General features: G+C 37.9%; 3 protein-coding genes across 5 annotated transcripts; 1 reads left to right on the plus strand and 2 right to left on the minus strand.

The window, feature by feature from the left end:
* Positions 1-633: 633 nt before the first annotated feature.
* On the minus strand, positions 634-7,826 carry cir1 (corepressor interacting with RBPJ, CIR1). Its single transcript, XM_020634443.3, has 10 exons — positions 7,642-7,826; positions 5,735-5,829; positions 5,511-5,584; positions 5,381-5,394; positions 5,175-5,227; positions 5,029-5,077; positions 3,829-3,949; positions 2,616-2,722; positions 2,160-2,245; positions 634-1,771 (listed from the first exon to the last, which is right to left on the minus strand). The coding sequence occupies exons 1-10, from the start codon at positions 7,711-7,713 to the stop codon at positions 1,099-1,101; spliced, it is 1,344 nt and encodes a 447-aa protein (XP_020490099.2). The 5' UTR covers positions 7,714-7,826; the 3' UTR covers positions 634-1,098.
* A 189-nt stretch (positions 7,827-8,015) lies between these two features.
* On the plus strand, positions 8,016-11,882 carry scrn3 (secernin 3). The gene is made up of 8 exons (XM_020634444.3): positions 8,016-8,174; positions 8,414-8,586; positions 8,714-8,895; positions 9,005-9,204; positions 10,201-10,413; positions 10,498-10,660; positions 10,870-11,050; positions 11,161-11,882. Exons 2-8 carry the CDS (start codon positions 8,431-8,433, stop codon positions 11,320-11,322), a joined length of 1,257 nt encoding a protein of 418 aa, XP_020490100.1. The 5' UTR covers positions 8,016-8,174; positions 8,414-8,430; the 3' UTR covers positions 11,323-11,882.
* Positions 11,525-21,109, minus strand: gpr155a (G protein-coupled receptor 155a). 3 transcript variants are annotated; one of them, XM_020634519.3, is made up of 16 exons: positions 20,857-21,109; positions 20,196-20,700; positions 18,496-18,895; positions 18,009-18,177; positions 17,757-17,912; positions 16,960-17,043; positions 16,734-16,854; positions 16,529-16,613; positions 16,190-16,280; positions 15,891-16,086; positions 15,003-15,092; positions 14,702-14,832; positions 14,238-14,333; positions 14,083-14,147; positions 13,814-13,951; positions 11,525-13,566 (listed from the first exon to the last, which is right to left on the minus strand). In XM_020634519.3, exons 2-16 carry the CDS (start codon positions 20,632-20,634, stop codon positions 13,371-13,373), a joined length of 2,457 nt encoding a protein of 818 aa, XP_020490175.1. In that variant the 5' UTR covers positions 20,635-20,700; positions 20,857-21,109; the 3' UTR covers positions 11,525-13,370. The 3 variants fall into 3 exon arrangements, with proteins under 3 accessions (XP_020490175.1, XP_020490178.1, XP_065818651.1); XM_020634522.3 differs by lacking the exon at positions 15,003-15,092; XM_065962579.1 differs by lacking the exon at positions 20,857-21,109 and having other exon boundaries at positions 20,196-20,850.
* Between the last annotated feature and the right edge of the window lie 2,599 nt (positions 21,110-23,708).

Below are 23,708 nucleotides of genomic sequence, written 5' to 3' on the forward strand. Positions count from 1 at the left end.
GCGTTTCAACGACACGTTCAGTCGCTCAACTTATTTAATGTCATGCATAATTTTTTTTAAACTGTTCAATTGATTTCAAATTATTTTTCTCTTTTATATAATTTTAGGCCAATACGTTAAATGGATTAAAATCCAAAGGAGAAAGATTCTCGGTGGCATAAAATATAAACGTGCAAAATTCCCCGTAAAAAAATAAATCTAAAATACGTGTTGGCTTCAGTAAAAAATATATTTATGCTATTTAGCGTAAGGTGTACCTTCATTTTCTTGTTATGGTTTATTTCGTTGTTTGTGTGTGCTGGATCCACATGTTGGGTATATTTGGACAGAAATCTTGTATTATTTCTCTGTTTGAGCCTGACACCGGAATAAAAAAGTTAATGAAAAATACAGCATGACATAACGTATTTCTACAATTTTGCGCAGATTGTGTTATATCATCCACGGAAACCGTCCTGATTGTCAAATTCTATATTATTTAAAAATGTGTACTGCTTGTCCATGAGGTGCTCTAACAAAATATTTAAGTTTGTAAAGAAAAAATCCATTAAATCAACAGAATAAAATCAGAACGTTAATTGAGTCAGATTTTTGACAATAATTGAATCCAGAGCAAAAAACTACTGTGCCAAATCAAGATGTTAAAACGTTTAATCAGAAAATATTCCCGCCTTTTTTCAGAAATCAACAGACGTCCTTCCATATACCTACAATGTGTATATTTCCCAAAATTGAGAGACAAAATAATGAATTAAGATTCAAAACTGCAGCAACATAAGTCTGTTTAGCGGCCAGCTGGCCATTAAAATGAGTCCAATGTTTTTCCATCAACGGATCATAGCTGCAAATTGTTTCCAATGCTAATCAATTAATTTAGATCCTTTTATAGAGAGAAGGACAAAACAAGAAAGCAATGAGCTGCATCTCCATATCTGCTATCAACTGCTTCCCTCTGCTGGAGGAAAAGGGGAATTGCACAAAATATCAGCCGTTTTAAAGAGGGGGACACTTATAGTTGAGAAGAAATGTCATCGCAAAAAACACAACAAAACAGTTTATATTTTCATCTTTTGTCTAATATTGTACAGAGTGCTTTCTTTAGCTGCGTCTATCCTTCTCTCTCCTCTCCCTGCTCCTGCCCTCCCTGTCTCTCCTCCTCTCCCTGCTTCTGCTCCTCCCATCTGCTGTTCTGCCTCTCCTTCCATCTGTGCTGCTTCTGTTCCTCTCCCCATCTCTGCTGTGTCGGCCGTCTTTACCTCTGTCCTCCCTGCCTCTCTCGCGGCTCCTACTTCTGTCCAAACCGGACTTAGAGCCGCTCGGTCTCTCTCTGTCCCTGCTGCTGTGTCTCTTTCTCTCTTGACCTCCCTCCGGCTTCATCCTGTTCTCTGGGCTCCTGCTCCTTCCTCTCTCTGTCCTTGTTGGTCTGTAATCTGCCGACTCCTCTTCAGGCTGCCTCTGTCTGGTGTGAGGGCTCGCTGACCTGCTCCTGTGAGAGGAGGCCCTTCTCTGACTCTTGACTTGTGGCTTGCTCTTCGAGCTGTTATCCCGACAGGAATCTTTTTTCTTGTTCTTCTTTTTCTTCTGGCTCTTGAACTTGCCCCGGCTGTCTAAATCAGAGCCACTGTCACTATCACTACTGCTGCTGCTGCTACTGGAGGAGTCACTTGAGCTGTCGCTACTATCATGCTTTTTCTTGTGTTTTCTTTTGCTTTTCTTTTTCTGTTTTTTGCTCTTCTTCTTGGCCTTCTGCTTATCCAAGCGGTCAAGTTTTCTGTGAAATGAGAAGGCAAACATTCAAATGATGAGCCCAACAGCGAATTAGCATGATTGAGTCTATGAAACACATTTACAGGTTCAGGAAAGCGCCTAAGAGCCGTTAAAAAAAACATAAAAGACTTAATAATGAAATGCAATGCAACTTTCTGTTGAGAAAAACATCATACTGTATACAACAGGCTAAGAATGCATAGGTATCAAAACTGACAGAAAGTAGGTATCTGATTCATAGGATCATTGATTGTGATTGTCATCCTTTTATTTATATATCAATGTTGGTTAGACACATTTAAATATATTAATTATAGAAAAAACTCATTTAGGCTAAATAATCAAATCAGCCTTCATATATGAATCTGTGAGTTTCTTTGTGAAAGTTTTACCTGAGGAGTTTCTGTTTTTGCTTGGTGGTTAAAGACTTGAGAAATTCCACCTCTGGATCCTCCTCTTCCTCACTTGCAACATAGTCCTATAAATAAATGTACATATACATCACATTCAAATAATTTAAATAAAACCACGAGGTCAAAGATGAATACAAACAACTCTTTAAGGAAAATATCAGAAAATCTATATTTGAAAACATCAACTTAACATCTTTAGCCAATGATACAAAATGTAAAGAAATTAATTTGAGCTTAGTTGCCTCCATAACAGGCCTCTTTGCAATATGTAGGCATGTCATTGGCATATCTGAAATATAGTTGTAACGGTGTGTGTGTGTGTGTGTGTGTGTGTGTGTGTGTGTGTGTGTGTGTGTGTGTGTGTGTGTGTGTGTGTGTGTGTGTGTTTAAATCGTCCTATGTGTGCAAAAATGGGAGTACGAGACAGACAATTACCTGTGCTGGATCACAAACTGTAGAATTCCTACCAAGGACACATTTTTTCAAGGCAAACCCACTGTTTCGCATCTCCGCCATTAACTCCGAGGGGTGCATCGACGGACCTGTTAGCACAAATCATAGCCTCAGAGTCCCATTGATGTCAAAGCCATGCCAACCACTATCTCCACAGTGGGAATTTCAGGGGCGGCTTTGTTAACAGAATGGGACATCAAATCAACTCACTCCACTTCCGGCTGAGCAAATCATACAATATCATTCTCTGCCAAAGCAGCAGTTAGAGGAATCAGAATACACAATAATTACATTTTTCTTCTCCCAGCACAGGAGGGGGACCATTATAGCACTCCACCATCAACACCATGCACTGACTGACTCTCCCAGGGTAAACATTATTACTCCACAACTCCACTCGCTGATTGCAGAACTCAGAATCCGCTCGAGCCCGGGAGCTCCAGCTGAAGCCCCGAGTGGAGAGATACAGAATGTGTAGCTGCTGCAAACTCTGTGACAGACTAGAGCTAAAAAAAAAAAAAAAATACTGACCACAGATACCAAGCAGTACTCATGCTCTCTATGCTTTTCCAATATTTAATAAAGCACCCAGCATATTTAACAGAAAGATATTGTTCCAGGAAGTAAACTGTCCATTTATAATACGGTATGTAAATATATATAATAACTGAACTTGTAATAATTACTAATTTGTCATATATAAGTGAACCACAAATACGACATGTTGCCTCGATTTTCAAGTAACATTTCTCCCTTCTGTCAATTAATCAATCACTAATTCTTGCTACAAAAGATCAGAAAAAGGGGAAAAATATTGATCACATGGGGGATCGACACCAAGGCAAACATTCAGTCTAAAATCTTTTTATTTCTCCACTACATCAACATATTGGGTCAGGAAACCAGAAAAGTTAATCACATTTCAGCAGGTAGAAAATCATGATTGTAACTTTTCATATTAAATATTTATCATCAAAACAAATGGAAAATATTTATAGGTCAACAACTAATAGATTTAAATATTCAGTTCTGATGTGATCATGTGTGTGTGTGCTGATGCTTATTGCTGTTCGTTTCTGATTCATCTTAACTTCATAAACATCATAATAATACCTGTTTACAAAAGTCTTATTTACATTGAAGTGGGTGGAGTAAACAAAAGGAGGTTTAAAATTAGGTGTGTTTTGGACTCTACCTGCTGCCTCCTCTGTGGCCACAGAGCTGGCGTTGATTCCCGACAGTCCGAAGAGAGGACACTCTCTGTCCGTGTTCACGTGGCCCCATTTGTGACATTTGATGCATCTCACGTTGCGCACCTGGAGAGTAAAAAAACAAACGTTACTTTGTTTGAATTAACTATGCATACCAATTTAAACAAAAAACCTACTCATGTATTGCTAGATCATGTCAACATCTATTTATCAAACAAATAAAAACATCCAATTAAGGTGTTTTGCTGACCTTTAATTCATGACCAAAGTAGTTGTTTTATTTGAAAACGATTTAATTATGAACCTTTTTAGCTTTTAGCCACTTAAAGACACCACTTTCTCTACGCCACGTGCTAATACTCGTCATGAGCCATTTTCACATAATGCACTCCTGAAGATTTATTATTAATAATAATAATAATAATAATAATAATAAATGTTATTTAAAGGCGCCTTTCAAAACTCTAAAGGTCACATTTCAGAGCAGAGATAAAAACAACAAAGTAAAAACACAACGATAAAATTAACATTAAAAACACAAATGTACAGGATGTAAAGGAGTTATGAGGCCGCGTGGAGAATGATCAGACTGAATATGCCCGTTTAAAAAGAGGGTCTCCTGAGGTAAGACATGGCAAATAGATAGTGGCCAAAGAAACAGAGTCCACTATAATAATGCCATGTGCGATTTGACAGACTTATAATATCAATAAAAGAGTGGAGAACATACTGATGAACAGAAAACATAATGCAGCAGTTTCATTGCATGCATATACAACTACGGAGAGATCACAACGAACCGAGCATACAGTCTATGGCCGTGCACTGATTGCAGGGATTAAACGTTCCCACCCTCTCCCACCTGCTTGAGGGGGATTCTCTGAAAAATATCCTGCGTTCTTCTCATAACAGCTCACTTGGACTTCCAGCAGAAAAAATACCAGGGGGCTGGTAGGAGAAACTCCGGATAAATTTGGCTGTTTGCTTTCACACATTCAGCTCCCCCAAAACCTTCAGGAGTTTTGTGAAAGTGTGAAAGAGGCTCTAGTTTGAGTGTAGATGTGAGTGGTAATCGTGCACCTAAAGTGTACTTTCCTTTTTATGTTCCATTTTTAAGATTTGGAACAGGGACCAAGTGGTGCAATTTAAAAGTATGCCTAGAATAGATAAACGTCCCCACAAACCTGGATTCCAAACGGCTGGTCTCTAATATTCATGTCATCTTTTGCATACCTACATGAGAAAACGACAGGTAAAGGAATCAAATGTAAATTAAAGAAGAGTGATTGAAAAACAGAGAGACAATTTAAATGTGTATAAAAATACTTACTTCTCTCGAGGAGCCCCCTTCTGCCACTCAAATTTGTACTCTTCTTCCCCCTCCTGCAAATCAAACACACTTTCAGTATTAACTTAATTATATACAAACTTCCAGTTACTATGATTCAGGACCAATGATAAGTGAACCCTGTGTGTACAAATTCTGAATGTATTCTTGTTGTGGAATTGTATAGGTTTGTTACTGCTCTTATTTACCTCTTTCCTTTCCTCTGCAGTGAAGAAGATGATGAAAAATAAAGAAAAGAAAAGAAGGAAAAATTATTTTTAACTTGTTCAGTCAGCAAAGGAAAAAATTGCTGGGTTGACATTTCTTTGATGATTTTACCTTTAGATGCTCCAGGTGGAGCCTCATACATAAAATTGAGGCCATTTTTAACACGATCATCCCCCATCAACACCCTTTAGACGAGAGAACATTATGTTTACATTTAAAAACATTTCTGTCAAATGTACCTAGTGGGTGAAGGCTTTCACAAAATATCAATAGGCCTGTAATAAAAAATAAATCATTATCCAGTATATTTTGATCTGCAGCAGTGCCCTGCTTACCTGTTGTTGTACACATCCTGCTCTTTCAGGTAGGCTTGCATAAGTTCCTCCTGCTTGCTCTTCTCGAAAGTGAGCTTCTGCTCTGCTATCCATACCTGTAAGATACAAGAAAGGGATGATTGCTGCACATATCCTCAATACTCGACTGTGCATTTAAAACTAGTGTGAAGCCATCTAACTAGCCTGATAGACAAACATACTTCCGAAGTTGTTTTTATGTTACTAGAAGTCCTGGTGCTTTCAATGACCTCTACCTGCTCTAAAAGCTTTATTCATGAAATACTTTTGAGTAATTGAATGATTCATAGGTATATCGGGAGAAAATGGAATTAAATATATTTTAAATTCATTTTTAAGATCCCTTATAGAAGTTACATTTCGAGAGACTTCTAAGTCGGAGGAAAAGCATGTTGGCTCAAAACGTCACTTGATGCAAAATAATTCCTTTAACGGGAGCTCCCTAGTTTGCAGATCTTCTTATGTATTTATGCCTGTTTGTTTTGGATTAAGCACCCACTAAGGAGTGTGCATGTCTATTTTTATTTTCTATTGAATGAATCCTTACACATTTTCAAACAAAAACACTCATCAGTTTAAACTACTCATATGTGAAGATAAGTAGCTTCTCTTGAGTTGGATGTGAAGTGAATATCTGATGATATAAGCCTGAAAACATTGATTTAATATTCTTTCTAAAGTATCAACAGGCAAATACTAAAGGCATGATGCTTTAATTAGGAATATGATCTTGACCTGCTCTTAGTGTAAATTTTCACAAGATAACATTCATAGGTATTTACCTGAATATAAAAACATTTGAATAAGATATGTTACATTAAATGTATGATAACTTCATACACATTGTAAGGGCCTGTCCCTTATAATCACTTACCAGTACACTACTAATTTACACAGAGTGACATTGTGAGACTTACAGCAATTGGTATAACTTGTGCAGAAATTCCTGGGGATTTCTGCACAAGTAGGCAAACTGACATCACTAAAATAAAGTTAATCCTAGCAAGACGATCCAGTAAAAAGCAAGGAAAGACAATTCATACATTTATCGTCAGCATTCTGTATCATAAAAATAAATTGATATGGATTTACTGTATTTAACTTTTATAATAAATACAACATACATAGTACTACTCGTAAGGATCGATCTTACAACTTTGTGCATACAAATCCTGCACATTACCCAAACGCCATTATCTCTAGGCCTGTCATAGCAACAGGATACAATTAAATGATAACCTACATGGCAAAGGGAATGATTGTGACGTAATGCAAAATGTAATGCTATGTAAAGCAATGTGTAATGCAAGAACGCATGTAATGCAAGTAACGCATTAAGGAGGTATAATGAGACAACACAAAAGCATTGAGAAGGATAACAAATGTATCACAAGGTAAGGCTGGGAAATTAATCGACTTTCAATTTCATTTACAACTTTTGGACAAACATTACACAACTTATTAAACAATTGCTGCGCTGCATGCCGTGTTGAGCTTTCATAGGTTTTGCCATGTGTGGTAAATGTTTCAAAAGTTTGTTGTTGTACTTGTTGTTGTTATAGCTTAAAAACATAGTTTATTTATTTGTTGATATTACTATTAATCGTAACTTATTTCATAATTGAGCAGAACTATCACGAGGTTTTGTAACAATCAACCATTTTTAGCGAATTTATTGTTGCACACGATACACGTAGCGTAACTCTTTTGCAACGGCAAAACATGTATGATATATACCGTATAGGACAACACCGTCAACTTTTTATCAAGCTATGCTTAAGTAGAAAGCTGCTTTAGCAATATAACGTATACAGTTAGCAAACATAGCTTGCAAGCTAACAGGCTACATGAAGCCTCTGAGCGTAAAACGAACAGTAGAAAGCACCCACCTTTTTAATATTAGACTTCGAAGCAGGATGAAAATCCTTTTTACACATGAAGTTAGCGAATGATTTCCCCATAGCTGGCGGCCTGAACGGTCAGCTTAGGGTACAAAGTAGCTTTAGTTTTAACTAGCAGAGTTGCTGGCACTGCGTCCGTACGTTAGCTTCCTCCGTCAGCTTGTAAACAAATCCCTGAAGATAGTTCCACGTTGGTGTTAAAGGGGAAGCCTTTACACTCCAGCTCAACTCTCTTCTGAATTAGTTCCAAATATTTATAAAGTCAATTTGAATTAAAGTCAGTCAAAGAACTTAGATAAAATACCATAGACTGTATATTATTTACAGTCTATTTAAAATACACACTTCAAGGTACGTTTAGCATATTGTACACGAATTTAGCAGTAGGCTACTCCGAAAATGAAACCGACTTCAGTTTGATCACCTGACTGCTAAGCTTCTGCTATGAGATCATTGTAGCTGACATGAGAGCACAAACTGATACAGTATATTGACAATACCCTGAAGATTGGTTAACAAAGGTAAGGACTTTTTGGGAGTGAGACTATGGCTTTGTCTCTGCTTCACAGAACCTTGTCTAGCTGTTTAGTGTTATCTACACTAAAAGCTAACATTGAATTCAGCTCAAAAGCCTCAGTCAAACCAGTGAGATGTTTTCAATGTTTAACTGCGTATGACAAGATCGCCATGCTTTCAAAATGGTTCATTAAATGTGAGTTAAATGTGACCTGTACAGTCTATTCTTTGCATTTACACTCAGCAAGTAGGTGATTCAGAATGCAGCCCTCCTCCTGCGACACCTTTGTGGCTCTGCCCCCCTCCACTCAGGGACAATGCATCATCTTTGGGAAAAACTCTGACAGGCCTTGTGATGAAGTTCAGGAGGTGGTGTATTTTCCTGAAAAAGACTATGATGCAGGGGAGATGGTGGAGGTAGGCGGCACAGAGAGCTTGTTACTGCTCTATATCCATTTTCCAAACTGAGATTACTTATTTATTAATGTGCCATTAAAATAAGTAAACAACTTTTGCCTCTTTGTCTTGTTCTACTTGTGAACAGTGTACATACATTGAGATTGAGCAGGTTGCCCATACCTATGCAGTTGCGCTGAGTAAACCTGCATGGCTGTGGGGTGCAGAGATGGGTGCAAATGAGCTTCAACTGTGTATTGGAAACGAGGCGGTGTGGGGCAGAGAGAGTGCCGATGGTGATGAAGCTCTCCTTGGCATGGATCTGGTCAGGTAAAGACCCTGTCAAAGAATATTTCTACCATGCCTTGGCTGTGGTCATATTAGATAAAAAAAATAAATAGACTATGCAAAAAGTAAATCTGTGAGTCTCCTTTGTTAGGCTTGGACTTGAGAGAGCTGATACTGCTGAGAAAGCTGTAGATGTTATTACTGAGCTGCTGGAGAAGTACGGCCAGGGAGGATCCTGCATGGAGGACGAGTCAGGCTTCACCTACCACAACAGCTTCCTCATCTCAGACAGGAAGGAGGCATGGCTGCTGGAAACATCAGGGAAGTACTGGGCAGCAGAGAGAGTGGAAGGTAACGAGAAAAAAAACATCAGTTATAGCTAAACTCAAACAAACCTCAACATGTTTCTAACAATAAGAAAGGTGTAGGTGAGGTTAGAATTATGTGATAGCCAAAAGCTTTAACTGTAACACACAAATGAGATTCTTACATTTTGATAAATGAAGCTTCACATTTCCCACAGCAATCCCTAATCATCTCTAATACATTTTCTGTTGATATATTAATGAGATATGTCGGAACAAATTGTCAAAGATATGTTTGAGGTCATTTAGAATCAGTGTCACCAATATATTGTTTGTCCACTAGAGAGTGTTGGCTAGTTATTTTTCCAACGTGAACTGTCCCACTCAGCTCAGTACATGCATGCATGATTGCTAGATAATTCCTTTTAAAGCAATTTTCAGGATTATTTTTATCTCTCAATCATGGTTTTGGCCTTGAAAATGCAAACTCTCTCTCCAAAGGAGGCCACGACTGTTATATCGTAATTAGTTTAGTTTGTTTCTTCAATATACAGGGGAACCCAAGTCTTGTTGTATTGCCCGAGTTTATTCGACAGCGAGAGCCGAATTCTCTCCGTATGAGAGAGTTTTACCATTTCTTCTAACATACTTTAACAGGTGGAGCCTCTGCTTTTTTCCAAAACATTAAGATGAATTTTTTTTTAGCTATTATGAGTCCGTAGGATAGCAGTTACCGCTGACTTTTATTCAACTGGGGCGTCTGATCAGAAACTCCAAACGGCACTAGAAGGGGGTCAGGTTTCAAAATTACATGCAACATTTCTGAAAGAGTATTGGATATACTAGACTGAAACAGTTAATTTTTGACAGTCAAAAAAGGAAGTTGTATTAAGGGCTGGAGGCATGAAGTACTCCAGCTTTTATCAATGGGTCTTTACTTATAATTCATTGTATTTTGGGTTGCTGTGAAATATGTATTACATGTTTTATAGCAGAGACGTATAACATTTTTTACAAATCCTCTCGCTCTACATTTCTTTAGCTGGACATCGTAACATCTCAAACGAGTACGACATAACAACCAAGATCGACAAGGAACATCCAGATATGAGGGACTATGCAAAAAACAAGGGCTGGTGGGATGGAAAGACAAAGTTCAACTTTGCCACGGTGTACTCCTTCGCGACTACAGGCAGAATAGGAGCGTCAGGGAGTCGATACTGCGAGGGGAAGCGGATGCTGGAAGAGAGCAACGGTTAGTTGTAAACTTGACTGTGATTTACAGAAGAATCAAGAAGACGTGACGACAAGGATATACTTGTACTTTTGTATTCTGAAGGTCACATCAGTGCAGAGACTATGATGGATATCCTGAGGGATAAAGACAGTGACATCAACATGGAGGGCATGTTCATGACAACAGGCAGTATGGTGTCTGTGATACCCAGAGATCCTGCTCTACCTGGTGTTCACTATTTCACAGCAACTCCAGACCCCGAGAGGTAAGGTGCTTCAACTTATTAAGGAGAATTTGTATTTGGTTTCAAATTCATGTCGACAACAGTTAGTCGTAATATTAAAGTGTATTCTCCTGGGAGCTCTTTCAGGTATTTTACCTGCTTTTTTGTAAAGTGTCTCGAGATAACACTTGTTATGAGTTGACACTATACAAATGAAGATTGATTGATGGATTGATTCTTTTGTTCTACAGGTCTGTCTTCAAACCTTTCATCTTTGTGAATAACATCAATCAGCTAAAGGAGACGACCTCTCCAAGTTACGGGCCAGACGACCCAGCGAAGAAGAAACCTCGCTTTCAGAGCAAGCCAAACCGCAAACACAAATTATTTATCAAACATGAACTTGTGGCTGCCATCATCGACTCCTACAAGGTGTAATGATTTAATTCTATTCTGCAGTTGACCTAATGTGTAATTTGGCTTAGCATGGATCGTGATGAAACTGTCCTTCATATTTGATTGTGTTTTTCTTTTGTCTTTAGGACAGAGGAAAGAAGATAACTGAAAGTATGAGGAAACTTGAGAAGGAAAAAATGACTCAAATGGAGGAAATCCTTTCACATGGGGTCAAGGAACCTGATCTGCTGGTGAATCTGTTTTCAAGCTCAGTGAAGGAGGAGTTGGCTGTGTACAGCCAGAAATGAGTGGTCTAATAACTGTTACAACAACATTACTGTAGCAGTATATTATATTTCAATAAAAAAGGAAAACAAGAACAAAACAGAGTGGTATCAAAATCATTTAAAAAAAATGTTTAGCAACCCTTTGTACTAGAGTCATGAATATAATGATGTACAACAAATACTAGAGAAACCTGAGAGAACAAATAAATCATGTGATACACTGTTTAACAGTTTGACAATAACGTTTATTTAAAATTAATCAAAAAATATATATTTACAACTTTCAGCAGAATAAAAACAACTCCAGTTAAAACAGTTTTCTCAACATGATTCAGTTTAAAACACTTTAAATGTTTAAGTCGCCGATACAAAATGAATAAAACTGTCCTTTGTTTTCCAGTTTAAAGCTCATTCAGGTTTTTAAAATGGCATATTGTATGTTAGTGTGGTGTAATTGCATACTGCTAGCATAACTAAAAACAGTGTTAATCATGTTAAACTGCATGTTATCTTAGCTCTGTGATTCATTCATAGTTCAACTACTTCTGATCAAACTACAAATGAATAAAGGTTTAATGACATTTTCCCTTTTTCCTTTGTCAAGAAGCTTTGGTAGAAGAGTGATAAACACTCAAATGTCCCTGTCAGGTAAATAATACATTCAGCAAGGGAGAGGGATTTCTTTTGTGCCTGCGCCTATAATGTGTTTCATGATGACAAATCTTCAATCTTCATTATTGCTCACACTGTGACACCACATGAAATAAAACAGTTTGTGCAATCGCAATCAAGTGCATATACTGACTGTAGAGAAATGTATACAAAAAAGTCTTTAAAAAGCAGCAAGGGCTTTTCAGCCTTTGAAATGAGTCATATCTTTGCTTTTGCTTTGGTAGTTATGGCCAGTCCTTTTCATTTCTGTTCACATTTGGCTCACTGGCTTTATGCAGAAAAAGGCTTCAGTAGCATCACGTCAGCAGCACCCTACAGCAGTGTCACACAGGGCAGGCAGCACTGACAGATCTGCTATATGACACGTCAGTAAAAACATGTTTCATAGGCACATAAGAGAATCTGGCAAATCATAAACTTCTATCTCAGTCTGACTTAACAGATTATTATAAAAAAGAAATGACAACCTGCTGAAGCACCTGATGAAACTCTTCTCTACAGTTTTCATTGGATGTTGCATATTTTCCATAGAATGAAGGATGATAAATGCCAGTTAGTTAGTTGTACTTTAACTTAAATGGTTTTATTATGGCTGAACAGGATGTGTATTACAATCTGACAGCTCATGCTCCAGTCCTCACCTCACTTCTGACCCTGGTGAAGGAAACATAATTTAAACTAAGACGCAGTAGATTCTAAACACTGCTCATTCCCTTTAAGACCAACTCCACACATCTCCAGCGTTCTGCTGCTTAGCAACGCAGTGCAAAACTTTACAAACATTTTTTGCAGTCTATGAGCAAGGGCGCTCTTTAAAAGGTCAGCTTTATTTATCCCTGTTGTGTGCACTAAAGCTGTATTTGAAGAAATCTTGTCTGAACTAAAATGCCATTTATATTTGGTAAAAAAAACTCGTGGACTTAACGAGTCCACGTGTGCCAAGTCTGATCTGATTGGTCGGCCTGTCGGCTCTGCCGTAATTGGTCAGTCGCTCAGCACGGTTCTAGGAAATGTCACGCCCCTATTACCATATTGGGAATGCAGCCACTTTGGCTCCGAGGAGAGCAAAAACGTTAGCACCTTAGCACTACTGTGCTTCCGCAGGCTACGGCATATCGTGGGCGTGCTCAAGGAGTTAACGGGCGTGCAACATGAGCTGCTTGCCACAACGAGCCAATGGGCTTAGATCAGTGATCTCACACTGACAATTTTTTTTCGAGGGGGGCTAGAACTGAGCATTACATGCAGCTAATGCTACAGCTAACAGGAGGACGTAGGAGAAGCTGCGTTTACGCAGACTTTGAATTTTTGCACATAGATGTGCCTAAACATGCACAGGACACTTGGAAAACACATTAATGAGCATATAAAACCAAAAAAAGCATAATATGACCCCTTTAAATCAAGAATCTGTAATAAAGGCTGCTGTCTTGGAAGCTGTGTTCTTGATTGATGTGCTGGAGCACACCCCCCTGCTGTAACTTTGTTCCATACAGTACTGCCTCACCAACATCCTGAGCCAAGCCCACCTGCTGAAGCCACTCCACAAGTTCACAGCCAAGAAAACAGTCCACCATCGTCCTCTTCCCACACCTGAAAGTTTAAAGAAGGATTTAGCCAGAATTCCCGCTGTGCTCTCTTTTAAGGTTTTCCACAATAACCAGAGGAGCAGAACTCAGAGCCCACATGCACAAAGACTAGAAGAAATGAGCTGTTAAACTTGTTGTAAAGGGTTTAAGTGTTTTGTATTTTGTTTCCTCTACAGATCAGGAGTAACATTCATGATATTTCCTCTTCAACCTGTGACCAAGCAACATCGAGTAAGACTACGTGCAATCACCTCCTCCTTTGGACTATGTCATGAAAACACTGGTCTTTGTGGTATTTAGTGAACTGGGTGCAGGTCATCCTGATGTCCTCTGACAAATCCGTCTGCGGCTGCTGCTCTTGCTTGTTTCTATTCCACAGACGAAGGAACCTAAGAACCATTCACAGAAAACAAAGAATACAAATATAGACCCAGTGTGCGGTTTTGTGTTTAACAACAAAGACGGGAGTCGTGTAGAAACCTGTTCAAAATGCGCTACAGGGTTAAGCTGAGTTTGTTACCTCTTCTTAAAGGGCAGAATGATCAAGTGCTTGTCCAGTCCAAACAGAGCAAACGAGAGGAAACCCTGAGAAGAGAAAACACGTCATGACACTGGTACTGTGTGACTATAAATGTTCACAAACTTTGCACTATATGTACTGATTTAATAATCAACCTGTCCATAGTTGGCCACAGCACAGAAGAATTGCAGCTCCAAGTAGAGTCTCCCAGGAAGACGATTGAAGAGCATCCACAAGCAGCTGAAGAAGTTCTGTCATGATGGCAATTATTAGAGATTTTATTTTTATAAAAGAAAACTTGCAAGTAGAACCAGTATTAGACTGTTAAAGGACATTTTTTTAAAAACAGATGTTTAAACTACCTGCCATGATTTATTAGAATAATTGTTATTAATGACTGAGTCTTGTTACATTTATTAATAATCCCAGAACACAAACTGTAATCCACTTTCTTGTATTTGTTTTGTGGGAAGCTTTCCACCGACAGTGACGAGAGGTCGAAATAACTCAGCTCAGCCATTCATATCTGATTAGGCTTGTGATGCATTAAGGATAATAATGACGGTAGTAAAAGCTGAATTCATGTCACTGCTGAAGTGAAAGGTGGTGGTTTACTCACAGCGAGCAAGCTGACAGTCAGGAGCAGACATAAGAGCACGTGACGGGCCACTTGTCTATCTGCAACCTGTTGGAGCTCCTCCACTTGAACAAGCAGACAGTCTGTGGATTCACAGCTGTTCTCACACTGACCTGCAGGGAGTAGCAGAGCAGAAGTTTAAAGAATTATTATAGAGAAAAGCTAAATATTCTTTACACAAAGCTTACATGATAATGGTTGTTCTGTTTTATTTTGTACTTTCTGGGGCTTCATTCTAAATGAATGTAGAATAGAATAGCAGATGTGCTGAATATATAAATACCTGTGGGGGTTCTTGCCGTGTTATTTATAGTAGTGCTGATGATCATGTCAGGCATGGCCTGGGCTGGTGCACAGTCACATATAAGGCACGCTGATAACAGAGTGATAATAGTGAGAGTGATTCTTGACCCTATAACTACAACTAAACTTGTTTAAATCTGCATACAGGAAGAGCAAAGAGCATGAAATCCAATCTAGAGACCGATACTGTAATAAAGCTGAGAGTAAAACTACAGTGTTGGACGTTAGACTCACAATAGATTAGTAACCTAGTAGCCTTCAAATCAAGTCAAATAATGTAAAGGCGTTTCCTCTAAACACTTGTGATAATGGTTTGCATCTATGTACATCTTCTGGCTAACATAATTACATTCCTATCATGACATTTCAAAGCAACACAAACATCAGCCACGCAGGTTTAATAACAACTCTAGGTCATGTGTTTTCATGGCATCGTTCATCGAGATGATGAGTTCAGTGTCGCTTTGTTTACAACAAATAAAGAAAGGGTTTCAACATAAGGAACTTAACATATTATGTTCCCAGATAATGAAATCCTGTTTTCTCCCCTTATTGTTGACTCTTTTGCTGACTTTTGGATTTTGTAATTGCATCAGCTTTTTGTCTGCTTGTGTAATTAGAAATAGTCCACAGGGGGATAAACAGCAGACAAAAGTTGCATTGCCTAATCACAGTTTTCTGTAGACGACCTTTAGATAAGGGCAAGTCTTGACTTTGGATTATATATAGTGCTCCTTTCTACCTTTCAAACTTGGGCTTTGACAACTGGTAAACTGTTGCAGATTTTAAAACAGCCTCTAAATGCTGTCATAAAGGGGACATCTTGAAACAAATGCTGAATAAAAAAAATCTCCATCAGAGAAAGTACCTCTGTTTAGCTCTCCTGAAGGGGGGGCAGGCTCAAACAGGTTCTCAATTTCTGGTTCAACTTCAGTCACAAGAGCCTCTGCAGAGCTTCCTTCTTGGATATGTTGATTTTGGGCCCAGCTTCCTCTACTGATACACACAAGAGAGCCTCCTCCCAGCAGTATACTGAGGGCAGCTATAACCGAGGTGCAGATGATCTGATAAAGAAAACAGACATGCAGGCTCTGAATAATACACTCTCACAGAAAACTGTTTTAATAAGGAAGAAATCTGGTGTATGATTTCCAGTCATGTACTTACCTGTGGTTTCCCATAAAAGAACGATGAATCAATCGTGTCAGACATTTTTTCACCAGAAATGAGTAGCACAGCAGTTGCTAAGGCTGGAACCCTGTTAACATCAAGACAAACATGGCAAATATTAACCAGTGAAACTCAAGATTAAATAAGTATACGTATAAGTTAAGGTTTTTTTGGTAATGGATATTAAACTAGATTGGCAGTCTCCCTGTACATTTCTGTTAGAACTCATGATCTCATTTATTGTTTTGTAACTGTTCATGTGCTAATGTGGCAGGGAGAGGTTTTATTGCAGGAAGTTTTTGATTGATCTTTAAATATATTTTTTAAACAACTTACCCCCAGCCTACAAGGCCAAACATGCCTGGTGAAACCCTCAGATTGTCATGGCTCTTCATGAGCACGAGAGAGAGCGCTATCAGGCCTAAAATAAAACAAAGTACATAAAAAAATTAGCTAAGAAAAATTCCGATTTTGAAGGTTTCCTAGAAAAAATGTTACAGTGGTGTCTTTGGTTGGAGGGTTTTGTACATTCACAACATACCTGGCCACACATAGGTGCTGTAGAGTGAGGTACAGAGTAATGTGAAAGTCAGGACCTGCCCAACAAAGTTGTCCTCTTTTACCACAAAGTTCCACAGGATCATCGCAATACAAGTTATGAACTAGAGACACACCAAAACAAATATAGGCGTTAAAAGATAAAAAGGTTACACCTAAATATAGATGTGCCAGGTCAGTTTAGACAGTATGTGAAGGTATAGGTTTACCTGTGCAAGGAAGAGGTTCACTGTTAACATATGAGGTAGCCTTTTGAATTTCTTACTTAAAAACATAACAGCAATTGTCCACACCTGTCAGAGAAACATAGTAATTTAACAAAAACATTTCATAACTATTGGAGTATATAGTCACTCTGAGTAGTTACACACATTAAGATTTTTTCTCATAGTCCACTGCACAGCTCCTACATTGCACATTTTTTACATTTTGTGTTTTATATATAACATTTTTAAATTCTATTTTATATATTGTAATATCTTCTTATACTGTATTATTTAAGTTGTTGCTAGTTCTGCTTTATTTCCTTATTAACTGTTTAGCACCAATACACCAAGTCAAATTCCTTCTATGTGTAAATGTACTTGGCAATAAACCCCGATTCTGATTCTGATTCTGATTCTGATGTAACAAAGCAGAATATAGACACATGAAAACATGTTTCCTCTTTGTTTCAAGTTTCGGGTTCCCTTAAAGATTCTCTGAAAGTGGCCATAAAAGAGGAAGTAAGTCTGTCTACCAGTTAAGCATCTGTTCACTCACATCCTCTATACACAAGTGGATACACATCCTGTGACCGTGATGTTAATGTTAACCTGCTACAATGGTTTCTTTTTGGTTGTCTCCCTATACGTTTCCCAAGTGACACAATGCTGAATAAGAGCAGCTCTGATTTTTCCCAACCAACAACAAGCTAACATGTAGTACAGAGGAAAAAAAGCATATAAATAATAGATAACCCCACAACAATCGTATTTATAGTAAGTCATACAGTCATGGAACTCACCAGTGCAACTAAGCTAACAATGCTTATGTCAAAGGTGACACTCTGCAGCAAGTTCATCAAAAGCTGTGGATCCATCCAAGGGATCGACAGCAACCAGGCAGACACGTACATTATTGGAGCTGAGAGAAAAGTGCTGATCACCATCCCAGAGGTAACCTGAAAGAAAAGAGAGTATTAAAACATTTTTTTAAGTGATTTAAACAGGAAAAACTGTCGGTAGTTAGGAGGTTGGTAGTTGTGCAGACAACTCACAACTTCTAGCTCTACATTGTAATACACAGCATAGATAGCCACACTTGGTGCGGTGGGAAACACTCCATAAATAAAGGCGTAATTGGAGAGGCTTGAGTGGTTCAATGCACTGGTGTTGCCTCGGTCCAACAGATCCACCATGTTCTTGCAGATCAGGGGCATTAGCAACCTGAAAGTCACATCAAAAAAAAGTATTATTCGATTGGTTGACATGGAGAAAAGAAGTGCCAGTAAATTATTTTAAAGCACTCCCCATTATCATTCTGCACACTCCTACTCATTTCAAATATTAGGTTAAATGCTTGTGGTCTAAAGGAGAGGCTTGAGTCATCAACCATCAGCTCAAAACAACATGCTCAGAGTACTTGACAAATCTACAACCTGCCGACTCTTTACACTCCTAGAGCGTGCATCATCGTTGAAAAGAGGTCATCTGATAACCCTAAATAATCTTTATAAAATAATATGAAGGATTTTTTCCACTCACAGTTTGGCTGTAAGGAGTAATATCAGTGTCACCACTGTGGACCGGGTGAGTTTTCTTAACTGACCCACCATGGACAGACCGAGGTAGAAGAGAGCTGCTCCCCCAAAAGAGTTTGCCAAACCATCCACAAACTGGGACATGAAAGCAGGAATTTTCTGTTGTAGGACAAAGTGGGCGATGAGGCCGATGATAACCATGAATACTATGGGGTTCTTCAAGACCTTTAAGACCACGAGTCCCATAATCAGTAGTTTGCTCTGCTGGTGGTTTTCCTGATTCTTCCACTTCTGGATCTCACAGAAGACGAAGCCAATGGGATTTAGAATCATCAGGGACACAGGTGCAACCAGGTAGATGTACTGGAGGTAATCTGGGTATGTGCTCTGATACAGGGCCTCAACTGTGGACAAAGATCGAGACAAGAGGCTCAACATCAACACGGCCAACTGTGCGTCTGACTTGTTAAGATGCAGCACACATGCATTCACATACAGTCACTGAAAAGCCAAAGCCATCATTAAAAGCACAATGCTGATGTGAAAAAGGCATAAAGAAATCAATCAATCAATTTTTATTAAGTGTTATGTCGAGACACTTTACTTATTATTATGTTACAAAAAGCAGGTAAAAGACCTTACTCATTGTTATGTTACAAAAAGCAGGTAAAAGACCTTACTTATTGCTATATTACAAAGACCCGGCCTATCCATCATGAGCACTTTAGTAAAGCAAAAGTTACAGTGGTAAGAAAAAACTGCCTTATTAAAAGGCAGAAATATGAAACAGATGAGCCTAGTTAAAATTATAACTGACAGAACAAGTTTAACTTAGTTCAACTGTTGATAGTTTGTGGATTTGGAACGGATTCTGAACTGAAAATGTAGTTACTTAAGTGATACAAAAATAAAGATACTTTCCGGATATATCGCTATTGCTTTAATAAATATGAGAAAGAATGTGCCTTATGAAAAGATTCTCTGATTTGTTTCCCAAAGGCTCGGCCCCTCCTCCATCAAGTGACCTTACTCAAACCAGACAACACATTGCACAAGTCTTTAACAGACTGTTCTGTACCCTACTCATCAAACTGCCAACAATGCAGTGCAACCCCCTGATAACAAACAGAACTTCTGTAAAACTTGGAATAATTGTGTTATGGGTCTTGTGTTGTGCTGTTCAATCACTGTGTTGATGTTTTATCTGGGACCTGTCAAGGTACAGCAGATGGAATAGTTAACTGGGGTACAAAAAAATGATGGTCACATGTAATTTAAATAATAAATATGTTTATAATAATTATTTCAAGTAGTAAATATCCAATGTAATTGCAATGTACAAAATCTTTAATCAATCTTGCTTAAATAGGTCTGTTACTTCATTAGATTCCACTCTGACAACACTTTCATTTGTCCACACAAGAAACATGTAATTAGACCATTAATGGAAAGTGGAAATACTGTTGTTATTTTTCACACAAGTTTTTAACTGTGACAGTGTGTTAAATTCTGGTGGATAATTCATGTACATCCTCTAACTTCTCACTGTGGGATTTTCTTTTCTATTACACATAAAGGAGGAACCTGAAGCAGTAATTTCCAGTTGACTTGTTGTGCAACACATGGATAATTATAATATAGTTGGATGAATGGGCTAACACTTTTAAGCATTGTGTGTGGCATGGTTAGACCTATTCAACTTACCTATGGGATATCCCAGAGCAAAATCATTGCTTTGGGTGGCAAATATTGAGTAAATCCCAGCTTTGCTTAAGCGATTGTCAGGACTTGCAACCACCAACGTGAGGACACACACAAGGAAAAACACACACACTTTGGCGATGAGGATGCTCCATAGGAATGGCCAGATGACATTACCAAAGTCTAACAGGACCATGTTCTTGAACAGCAGTGCTGGGAGGGCGAATTTGGACACAAAATTTCCTAATCCTTTGGCCTGGGTGGATGTGATGATGTTTGCCCTCCCTGCGATGTATCCACATAATATTATCCCAAAGCACTCCAAGAGAGCCGGGAAGAGTCTGTCAATGCTCATGGTGCCTGACACAGCAGAAGAGTCCGGGTCCTCCTCCTCCTCATATGAAAAGTTGAAGTTTGTAGTTCCGCCTGCCACCTCCATCATGCGGACCCTCCCTCCGGTGTCAGCAGGTTACCTGGTTTGATGTCATGCTCATGGTACAGCTCGGTTCTGTCAGATACGATCACAGGAGTCGTTAAACGGTCAACTGCTGCAAATTACAGTGAAACCCTAACTGCGTAATGTTATCCAAATAGAAGAAGAAGAAAAGTACAGCCAATAGGTAACTTATCGCAATTAAAATACGTTTATTTAGGTCACTCTCACCTCTCGTGTCTCATGTGTCAGTTAAGCTTCAGTAGCTGTTAGCCAGCAAGCTAAGGCTTAGCATTAACCTGACGAAACAAGACCCACGCAGTGTGTCAAAATACTACTCGACAGAACTTAAACATGGTCCCTCTTGCCAAACCGCTCACATAACACCGGGCTGACTGTTAACATGTCGTGTGTTACAGAGTTATAATTACAATTCCCACCCAGTAACTTTCATAATCACCGATTTGTCAACAACGACTCCACCAATCACGTTTCAGCAGAGAGAGAGGGCGGGGCTTATTCTGTCTTCCTGACTCAGACCATATACTGTAAAAAATAAAGACATGTGTAAGTACATATACATAATATACATCATAAAAATAATAAAATATATAAATGATAATAAAATAATAAAATATATAAATAATATAATAAATATATAGAATAAATGTATAATAATAATCTAATAAATAAAAATATTAAATATTAAAATATATATAATATGACATATGCTTACAACTAAATAAAACTGTGCAGGTGTATTTCTGCTAGTGAAAGAATAAACGAAACATAATAATCCAGATACACATGTCAACTGTAAAATCACAATTATTAGAAATAATGTCAAAGTTATGAGGTAAATTAACAATGTCCTATATGTTACAAAAAGTCTGAGTTCAGTGTAAAGGTTTTGCAAAAAAAAACGACACGTTTGAGAATGTTTAAATTATAGTAGTATGACATACAAATCAGAAATTAAAATGTAAAATGTGTCAATGTGAGATTGAATATCAAATAACAAGATCTAATGGCAAATGTAAAATAAGCTAAACATCCTTAAAGACATCTTTAATCACTTGCTTTTTATCACATGACCTTTTATTGCTCATGTTTTTTATTATCTTAATTTCAACTTTTCTCTAAAGTAGGCTATGACTTGACTGGAGAAATAATATTTATCAATATTATAAATTAATAATTATCAAAGCTTAGTTTTATCTTGTTTTTTCATTGCAGTAATCATATTCTTTGAAACAAATAAAAGATGTAATCAGATGGATTTCGTATTGTTATTGATTGTCCCTCTTCAAGTATCGTGCAATAGCAACATGTAAGCTATCATTTTGATGGGTGAGACATTACAAATAAACATTTCACATAACATGTTCCAAGTCGTTAATCTATAATGTAAATGGCTTTTTTATACATTGTAGAAGCCATATCACTGTTTTTTCTATTGCATACACCTGTAACTTGATTTGTTTTGATTGCTGATCTATTTCATACCCAAATGGTCGCAAACATTTAATGCAATATATAGCCCATGTATCTGTCTGCAAAAAGATTGATTCGGTTTCATAGGAAAAAGTAGAAAAAGACTTATAGAAAATAAAACCATGGGGCTCAAGATTAGACCTTGGGTAGAAATACTGAAGATCAAAAGCCTCCATACCTCTCTCCTTTGCTGATAGCCTCACACACATTTTTATGTGCCCTTGTTTTTTTTTGTGTGCTTATCTTTGCAGTTAACATGTTTCTATTAGTCATTTCAAACATGTGTCTTTTTGGTATATGTTCCTAGTTGTTTTGCTTATGGGCTTTCTGCTTCAATTTGAATTTGAATGTATTTATTGAATAAGGACAATGCAATTTAACATAGTTTCATTACATACATGAAACTTATTTACTGCATAAAGAGTATATAGCTATTGCTAATTTCCAACTTGTGTCAAAACAAAACAAAAGTGGGAAACAAGAAGGCTTGTAGGCTTTTCCTCTTTCATGTTGTGACAAACCTTTACAAGCCACTACCACTTTCTGCTCTTCACCATGACTCTTGTCTCCTTGATTCCTCATGTAGCTTCTGATTCTCCCTCTCTCCCCCATAGTTTGCATGGTATATGTGTTTATTTGGCTCTTCTATCTGTGTCTCTTCTATCTCTGTACTTTTTTTGTTGCCTTTCCCATGTCAATGTAACCTGCTTTTCTCTTTCCATGTTATTTTGTGCTACAAAAACATCAGCTTCACATTTGGTTAGAGCTGTGTGATGGATGCATAACCAGGGGAAACCACATGTCATAACTTGTAATACTTAGGGACCATATTTGCCTTTGCATTTGAATATCAAATAGTGTGGAGGGGTGACTGAATGACATTTGTATGGTAAAAATTGCAATGGGAAAAAGTAGTAAACCCTCTTTAATTAAAAAAAAAATAAAAATGGAGAGGCATGTTGCTTGTGCAATGTCCCCCCAACAGATCTCCATGTCTTTACATTGTAGGGGAAAGGGTAGGGGTCTCCTATAGAAAATATCAGCTAATAGTCTAACATTCATATCATAATTTATGTGTGATTACATGGTATCTGTTGAAATTTCAGCTTTTACACTTTCCACCTTAAGTAATATAAAAAAAACGTAAACATTCCTGGTCTTTATCAAAGTCACATACAACAGAAAGAAGCTGCAATCATGACAAGCAAGACTGAAAACCCATGATCATAAGCAAATAAGAACTTTATTCCACCACCAAAAGCAAACACACAAACACACAAACAGGACTTTAAATACTAGGGTGTAACAAACATAAATGTGGAAAAACAAAAACGTTAAACATTACTCTATTAGAGACAAACAGTTCATCTGAGATGTTCAACAGGTAAAACATGAACTACAGGCCTTCAGGGCATGCTCAGCCCGTGTTAGACATCCTGTGAACACTCCTAATGTGCAGTTGAGACACACCACCATGAACACGCAGAACAAAATCCAACAACAACATGAAACATCCACTCTCTCCTGAATCCTTGAAAGAAAAAACAATGTGTCAGAAACACAAAGCCTAAGAATCATTACACAAACAC

The sequence above is a fragment of the Labrus bergylta genome, chromosome 13, assembly GCF_963930695.1.
Source record: "Labrus bergylta chromosome 13, fLabBer1.1, whole genome shotgun sequence".
Lineage (NCBI taxonomy): Eukaryota > Metazoa > Chordata > Actinopteri > Labriformes > Labridae > Labrus > Labrus bergylta.